Consider the following 7,732-nt stretch of genomic DNA (forward strand, 5'->3'; position numbering starts at 1 on the left):
CTGCTATCTTGCAAAGTTTGTTGTAAGCTTCTTGCAAATCTGCATTCTGAGAAAGTTCCCCATCAAAAGGGTTTTCATCAGCTGTCTCAATTTCACTTACTACAACAGTAGCAATGAAAGCCATGAAATTTCCTTCTTGATCACTTTCAGACTCATGATCAGAAATTTCATCATCACTCAGAGTGGTAGCCATAGCTTTATATTTGGATCTCAAGAATGTTGGACACTCAGATTTTAGATAACCATAACCCTGACAACCATAACATTATTATCCTAAAGAACTATTAAAAGATTGACCTATTTTATCTTTTGATTTTTCAACATTGTTGTTTTTGGCAGTGTCATTCTTCTTAACATTCTTAGTATCAACATTGTTTCTATTTCTTGCCCACCTATTGTTATTTCTCATAAAATTTCTAAAGTTCTTGGCAAGATAAGCAATCTCAATAAAAGAGAGTTCATCATCAAATCCATAATCATCAACAGATTTCAAAGCCATAAATGTGGATTTATTAGTTTTTGGTAAGTCGGATTCATAGGGTTGAAGAAGTCCTACAAATTTATCTGCAGGAATAGAGTCAACATCTTTACTTTCAATTATGGCAGTTACTTTAGGTCTGAATTCCTCAGTTAATGATCTAAGAATTTTTCTAACAACTTTAGGTTGATCCTAAACTTCACCCAAATTAAAAGTAGAATTCACAATATCATTCAACATAATATAAAATTCATCAAAAGATTCATCATCAGACATCCTAAAACTTTCAAATCTAGAAGTCAACTATTGCAATTTATTGATCTTTACTGCCTTAGTGCCTTCATGCACTGTTTGTAAGATGTTCCATGCAGTGTGAGCAATCTCCACATTTGAGATCCTCTTAAATTCTTCCATAGAAACAGCATTGAATATCACATTCATAGCCTTACTGTTAAAGCTTGCTGCTTCCTTTTGGGTAGTAGTCCATTCACTAATAGCAGTGGTTGGTCTTTCCCAGCCATTCTCAACAAACAGCCACACTCTCTCATTAACAGATTTCAAGAAGGCTTTCATCCTAACCTTCTAGTTGTTATAGTTATTCCCATCAAAGTGTAGGGGGATCACAAGAGAGTGACCGTTTTCCATGACAGCAGGGGTTAAGGATCAACTCTAGGTTAAGAAACCTATAAACAAGAGCTAACCTATTCTGATACCACTTGTTTGTTCATTTAAACCCTTTAAACCAGACTGTTTAACCTAATATATTAACCAAGTGATTACTCAGATTAATTATTCATATCTAGGTTAAATAAAAATAAATCATATTATGCAAAGATGCGAAAAAGTAAATAACACATGATATAATAACCTAGAAAAACCAATGAAACGAACCGTTTCAAGTTAAAAACCTGGAGAGGATTTAACCTAGATATCCTTAAGGTAAAGTAAATCGACTATAAAAGAATTGAAGATTTTACAATCAGATTTAACCATAAATCTATTGCTACCTCCAGTAGTAACTTACTGACCTAATCACATGCAAACTCTGAATCTATGTACTCTTTCTCTTCTTGGATTTACACCAACACAATCCACCTTCCTTGTGACTTTGAGATCCCACTCAAAAGTTTTAGATCACCATCAGTAATGATCTTGATGTAGCAACTATGTTCTACCAAACGCTTGATTGTAGTTTTTGCTCCAGTAAATTCTTGTGTAATTAAAAGGTACAAAACCTCTCAAATCTCACAAAGAGCAACACACAAGTCTTTTTCAGCTCTTCAAATTTTGGCTAGGGTTTCCCTTTTATATGTGTAGAAGTTTAGATGAAACCCTATACATTTTCATGGGCTTAGGCATGTTTAAAAATTCTATAGAAAAACTGTGCCTGCGATTTTTGATCGGTCAAGCTTAACAGAAACTTTCTTCCTTTTTCTGCAGTCAGCTGAATTTGAACCTTGAAACAACCACTTTTAAGCATTGCCTAATACATGGACTAGACATGTTTTGTTCTCGGTTTGCCAACACTAAAAACATGATTCTAAACATTTAAACCTAAATTTTTAGAACCTAACAATACCACTTGATACGTTTGAACAACATACTTCTTGATACATTAAACCCAACTTAGATCTACCCAATTACAAGTAAAGTGCGTTTTTTCAAAGGTGTTAGGGTCATATTTTCTATGTAATTTGCTAATCCTTTGACAAAACACACTTTTGTTGTAATTTGGTAGATTTAAGACGGGTTTAATATATGAAGAAGTATGTTGATCAAACATAGATCAAGTAACCAATCAAGAAAATCTTCATAAAAATAACCATTAAAACTTGCAATTTTTCTAGAAGGCCTATATGAAATTTACTTACCAATAGGTTGCCGTGAGTTATGTCTCCACGACAATTATCTCTATTGTTTCCATGCTCCAACGATGTCATCTTAGCAAAGATATTTGTGAGTGCTAGTTGTATATCACATAATACTTGCTAAGTTTTCTATCACCGGAATTGCTACTGTCTCATATGTCAGCTACCAGACTACAATAAGTCAAGGCTCTGATACCAGCTGATGCACGATGCGGAAGCGTTAAGAAGTAGAACACATCTACTTCTAGAAAACAAGAAACAAAACACGTTTGCTTCTGAAAATAACCTTGAATCCACGAGGGTTCCTTGAATCCACAAAGAGAAAGGGTTTGGAATCAACCAGAAAATTGAAAGACAAAAGTTTGAATTTTATTGATTGAATAATTGTTTAAAAAATATTTATAGACTTAGGAGCCTGTTTAAGGGCTCCGTAAAATTTGACAAACAAGAAAATATATTATAAAATAACTCCTAATTAATACCAAACCATAACAAGAACCAAATTTGACCTAAAATCATTAAGTGCACCTAAAAACAAGGAAATAAATCACCTAAAACTAAAATAACTTTTTTTACATAAAAGACCAAAAATAATAAATTACAATAATTAAATAGTAAATTGTGTCCTACATCAGTATTGCTTTTACTTCTTTATTAACATGCATGTTTGAATGTTTATTCTTTTATTAGCATATGTATCTAACTATGCTTTCAACATTAACATGTGAATATCAATCTCTGGTATGATTTCCTTTTTAAGTCTTTGTTCCATGATTAAAATAAAATGATTATTTGATTTACATGTTTGAACATATAAATTTAGGGTTTTTCATGATATAATCTTAGGTCTATGGTTATTTGTTATTAAATGTTTCTGATTTCAAAAAAAAAAAAAATCTTTTAAAACTCATCCTTTTTCATATTCAAAAAATTTAATCTGAAATTCTTTCTTTAAAACTCATCTTTTTTCAAATCCAAAAAATCAGATCAAAATTTTTCTCATAAAAAATTCATCTTTTTCATATCTAAAATCATATTTTAATTTTTTTCTCACTAAAATTTATTAGAATCTTGATCTCCACTTTGTCATCAAAACTCTTTTTTATAAAATTGATATTAGATCTACATATTTTTACTCAAAAACATTGTTTTCCACATTAAACATCAGATTTCATTCTTCACATAGAGAAGTGTATAAATCTGAGGTCTCTAAATAACATTAGCCATAGATTTAAGAAAATTGATATAACATGTTGCATTTCATAATTTGTTGCATATCATTGGTCAAGGGTACTTGAGTGATCATTAGAGTCTAAAAGACTGGACTTTGTCCAAGCAGAATGGGTGCCTAACACATTCCCATTCTGTAACCTAGCCCCCAAACCACAGGTTTTGGTTCGTAGAATAGTGCTTTATCTTTATTGTTGGTAGATTGTAACTAGGAAAAAAGGCCATGTAATTCTTTTACAAGATTATAACTAGGAAGAGTATTGAGATAAAGCACAATGACCATATCAGAAAAACACAATTAGTTTTCAAAAAAAAAAAAAAAAAAACAAATTGCATTAAGAGAGGTTAAAGGCAAGATAACATGCAATTTTAAAAAACTGTATGATGCATAATATTAGAATTCATATGATGCATGATCTAATGTTCTAAAACATTCTAATTTCATCAATAATTTGAAAATTGACCAAGAAATTTAGGAATTTTAGAAAATCCCAAATTTGAGAAACCTAATTTTCCAAAAAAAAAAAAAAAAAAACTTCATATTGATCAATTGAACAACATAACAAGTAGAAAACATGTTATAATCAGTCAATCTATCAATCACATAAGTCAATTTTGTCCAATTTAGCCTAATTTCACAAAATCCTCAAATCTCTCAAGAACATTAGAACCCTAATTTCAAATATTTCAATCAACCACAAAAAATTTGAAATTAAAGCGTGTGAGTCATGTTTATATGATGCATGAACAAAAACCCATGATTTAGTTTTGATCAAAAATCCCAAAATTTTAAAATGCAAAAATCCCAAAAAAAAAATGCATGAAAAATGCTTGAAAACATGTAATGTGATAAAAAAGAAGGGGCAAAAGTGTCTTACCTTAGGATTAGGAAGAAAACCTTTGAAACTAGTAAGCACTACATAGCACAAACTAGTAAACTACAAAAAAATAAAGCTCATCAAAGCTAAACAAGGTACACAGTCATGAAATGTAAATTTCATAGGCCAACCTCAATTACACATCTTGAAGATGTCTAATACGAAACCCCTTTTTTGTGATTTTCATTTAAAAAAAAAAAAAAACTGAAAAACACAAAAACAAACCTAGAATGCAATGTATGAATGTTATGCTAAAGCAAAACCAAAAAAAAAAATTGGTCACAAGAGATAGAAAGAATTAACATAAGGACCATGTGAGACAGACTTATTGAGGCTGAGTCTTTTGCATCCAGACTCTTTTATATGCAACCTTGGAGTTGAGATTTCTATTAGAATTTACCCTAATGTCAACTCCAATATTGGTATAAAGGTTAAGAACCTTTACCAACTCATGAATAAGTGCCACAGGATCTTGTGCTTTTGGCACATGTACTTTTTGTTTGGAAGCTTGCTTTATAGCTTGCAACTCAAAGCAATTTGGTTTAGTATGCCCAGCTCCACCACAAAAATGACAAAACCACTAAGGTTTGTGGTTTTTCTTGCTTCCAGATTGATTGGGATTCTTAGGTTTAGACTTACTCAAATCTATCCTAGTTCTTCTAGAAGCTTGAACTACATCCATATGTACCTTAACTTCAGAAAACGTTGTATGAACAACAGAAGATGATGTAGCAGGTACAAACTGAAGGGTATTCATCATAGAAGTAGATCCATTCTCAACAAACCCTAAACCTGTCTTATCATAAACAAACTTTTGAACATGGAACATGTCATCTAATTTAGAGATAGAAGTTCTATCTATTTGTTCTCTAGCAACAGATCATTCTAATTCTAAACTTTTAACATTTTCAAGCAAAGACATGTTCTCAATTTTAACAGAGTTCAAGAGTTCATTAGCATCAAACAGCTTTAGCAGCAAATTCTTTTTTTCATGTTCTAGAATGTTTATCTTTTTCAAAACTGATTCAACACTTATAGCATCTTTAGCTGCTATCTTGCAAAGTTTGTTGTAAGCTTCTTGCAAATATGCATTCTGAGAAAGTTCCCCATCAAAAGGGTTTTCATCAGCTGTCTCAATTTCACTTACTACAACAGTAGCAATGAAAGCCATGAAATTTCCTTCTTGATCACTTTCAGACTCATGATCAGAAATTTCATCATCACTCAGAGTGGTAGCCATAGCTTTACATTTGGATCTCAAGAATGTTGGACACTCAGATTTTAGATAACCATAACCCTGACAACCATAACATTATTATCCTAAAGAACTATTAAAAGATTGACCTATTTTATCTTTTGATTTTTCAACATTGTTGTTTTTGGCAGTGTCATTCTTCTTAACATTCTTAGTATCAACATTGTTTCTATTTCTTGCCCACCTATTGTTATTTCTCAGAAAATTTCTAAAGTTCTTGGCAAGATAAGCAATCTCAATAAAAGAGAGTTCATCATCAAATCCACAATCATCAACAGATTTCAAAGCCATAAATGTGGATTTATTAGTTTTTGGTAAGTCGGATTCATAGGACTGAAGAAATCCTACAAGTTTATCTGCAGGAATAGAGTCAACATCTTTACTTTCAATTATGGCAGTTACTTTAGGTCTTAATTCCTCAGTTAATGATCTAAGAATTTTTCTAACAACTTTAGGTTGATCCTAAACTTCACCCAAATTAAAAGTAGAATTCACAATATCATTCAACATAATATAAAATTCATCAAAAGATTCATCATCAGACATCCTAATACTTTTAAATTTAGAAGTCAACTATTGCAATTTATTGATCTTTACTGCCTTAGTGCCTTCATGCACTGTTTGTAAGATGTTCCATGCAGTGTGAGCAATCTCCACATTTGAGATCCTCTTAAATTCTTCCATAGAAATAGCATTGAATATCACATTCATAGCCTTACTGTTAAAGCTTGCTGCTTCCTTTTGGGTAGTAGTCCATTCACTAATAGCAGTGGTTGGTCTTTCCCAACCATTCTCAACAAACAGCCACACTCTCTCATTAATAGATTTCAAGAAGGCTTTCATCCTAACCTTCTAGTTGTTATAGTTATTCCCATCAAAGTGTAGGGGGATCACAAGAGAGTGACCGTTTTCCATGACAGCAGGGGTCAAGGATCAACTCTAGGTTAAGAAACCTATAAACAAGAGCTAACCTGTTCTGATACCACTTGTTTGTTCATTTAGACCCTTTAAACCAGATTGTTTAACCTAATATATTAACCAAGTGATTACTCAAATTAATTATTCATATCTAGGTTAAATAAAAATAAATCATATTATGCAAAGATGCGAAAAAGTAAATAACACATGATATGATGACCTAGAAAAGCCAATGAAACGAACTGTTTCAAGTTAAAAACCTGGAGAGGATTTAACCTAGATATCCTCAAGGTAAAGTAAATCGACTATAAAAGAATTGAAGATTTTACAATCAGATTTAACCATAAATCTATTGCTACCTCCAGTAGTAACTTACTGACCCAACCACATGCAAACTCTGAATCTATGTACTCCTTCTCTTCTTGGATTTACACCAACACAATCCACCTTCCTTGTGACTTTGAGATCCCACTCAAAAGTTTTAGATCACCATCAGTAATAATCTTGATGTAGCAACTATGTTCTACCAAACGCTTGATTGTAGTTTTTGCTCCAGTAAATTCTTGTGTAATTAAAAGGTACAAAACCTCTCAAATATCACAAAGAGCAACATACAAGTCTTTTTCAGCTCTTCAAATTTTGGCTAGGGTTTCCCTTTTATATGTGGAGAAGTTTAGATGAAACCCTATACATTTTCATGGGCTTAGGCATGTTTAAAAATTCTATAGAAAAATTGTGCCTGCGATTTTTGATCGGTCAAGCTTAACAGAAACTTTCTTCCTTTTTCTGCAGTCAGCTGAATTTGAAACTTGAAACAACCACTTTTAAGCATTGCCTAATACATGGACTAGACATGTTTTGTTCTCGGTTTGCCAACACTAAAAACATGATTCTAAACATTTAAACCTAAATTTTTAAAACCTAACAATACTACTTGATATGTTTGAACAACATACTTCTTGATACATTAAACCCAACTTAGATCTACCCAATTACAAGTAAAGTGCGTTTTTTCAAAGGTGTTAGGGTCATATTTTCTATGTAATTTGTTAATCCTTTGACAAAACACACTTTTGTTGTAATTTGGTAGATCTAAGACGGGTTT

The 7,732-nt window shown here is 31.8% G+C and overlaps 1 protein-coding gene across 1 annotated transcript; it reads right to left on the bottom strand.

Moving 5' to 3' along the window:
* Window positions 1–5,334: 5,334 nt before the first annotated feature.
* On the bottom strand, window positions 5,335–6,552 carry LOC136067019 (uncharacterized). The gene is made up of 3 exons (XM_065772233.1): window positions 6,307–6,552; window positions 5,824–6,171; window positions 5,335–5,751 (listed from the first exon to the last, which is right to left on the bottom strand). The coding sequence occupies exons 1-3, from the start codon at window positions 6,550–6,552 to the stop codon at window positions 5,335–5,337; spliced, it is 1,011 nt and encodes a 336-aa protein (XP_065628305.1).
* Between the last annotated feature and the right edge of the window lie 1,180 nt (window positions 6,553–7,732).

The sequence above is a fragment of the Quercus suber genome, unplaced genomic scaffold (genome assembly GCF_002906115.3).
Source record: "Quercus suber isolate HL8 unplaced genomic scaffold, Cork oak 2.0 scaffold_55, whole genome shotgun sequence".
Lineage (NCBI taxonomy): Eukaryota > Viridiplantae > Streptophyta > Magnoliopsida > Fagales > Fagaceae > Quercus > Quercus suber.

What these genes read in the sequence shown, in the direction of transcription:
- LOC136067019 (XM_065772233.1), bottom strand. Translation starts at nt 6,552, where the DNA reads ATGAAAGCCTTCTTGAAATCTATTAATGAGAGAGTGTGGCTGTTTGTT. An exon ending in TGCATGAAGGCACTAAGGCA is followed by an intron (nt 6,172 to 6,306) that starts GTAAAGATCAAT and finishes GGTGAAGTTTAG; the next exon opens with GATCAACCTAAAGTTGTTAG. An exon ending in ACACTGCCAAAAACAACAAT is followed by an intron (nt 5,752 to 5,823) that starts GTTGAAAAATCA and finishes TATGGTTGTCAG; the next exon opens with GGTTATGGTTATCTAAAATC.